The 419-nt window shown below is 40.3% G+C and overlaps 2 protein-coding genes across 2 annotated transcripts in view; both read left to right on the top strand.

The window, feature by feature from the left end:
• LOC122353861 (G protein-coupled receptor 137Ba-like) overlaps positions 1-296 on the top strand; it is a 1,117,577-nt gene extending 1,117,281 nt beyond the window's left edge. Inside the window, exon 7 of the mRNA XM_043251751.1 lies at positions 129-296. Within this exon, the coding sequence (XP_043107686.1) occupies positions 129-281 (153 nt within the window). The 3' untranslated portion in view covers positions 282-296. The remainder of the gene's footprint in view (positions 1-128) is intronic.
• LOC122353835 (filamin-B) overlaps positions 1-419 on the top strand; it is a 333,941-nt gene that overhangs the window by 44,896 nt on the left and 288,626 nt on the right.

Consider the following 419-nt stretch of genomic DNA (forward strand, 5'->3'; position numbering starts at 1 on the left):
ATGCAGAATGACCAAAACTCAACTTCACACACCTTTTGTGTTAGATGAAGAAGTTGAAATATATGTGAAGAAGCACACGGTTTAATGTTTGGAGACGGTGGTGATCTGACCGTTCTTTCTGTTTCTAGAGCGGCTCTTCCATTCCCAGCCACGTCTTCTCAAACCGCCCGTACTTCTTCGACAATCCCAGGCGCTACGACAGCGACGACGACCTGGCCTGGGCTTCTCACCCCGTGACCACCTCCACCAGGTACACAAACACCACTGACCATCACACTTAGAGATAGCAGCCGGAAAACTACATCCAAACATGAAAAAATAAAACACTTAAAGAAATTCATTAGATAAAAACGTCAAATTAAAATAAAAAAAATTTGGCAACATTAAAAATGTAATTAAATCATATAAATGAATAATAA

This window comes from Puntigrus tetrazona, chromosome 11 (genome assembly GCF_018831695.1).
Source record: "Puntigrus tetrazona isolate hp1 chromosome 11, ASM1883169v1, whole genome shotgun sequence".
In the NCBI taxonomy this organism is placed as follows: Eukaryota; Metazoa; Chordata; class Actinopteri; order Cypriniformes; family Cyprinidae; genus Puntigrus; species Puntigrus tetrazona.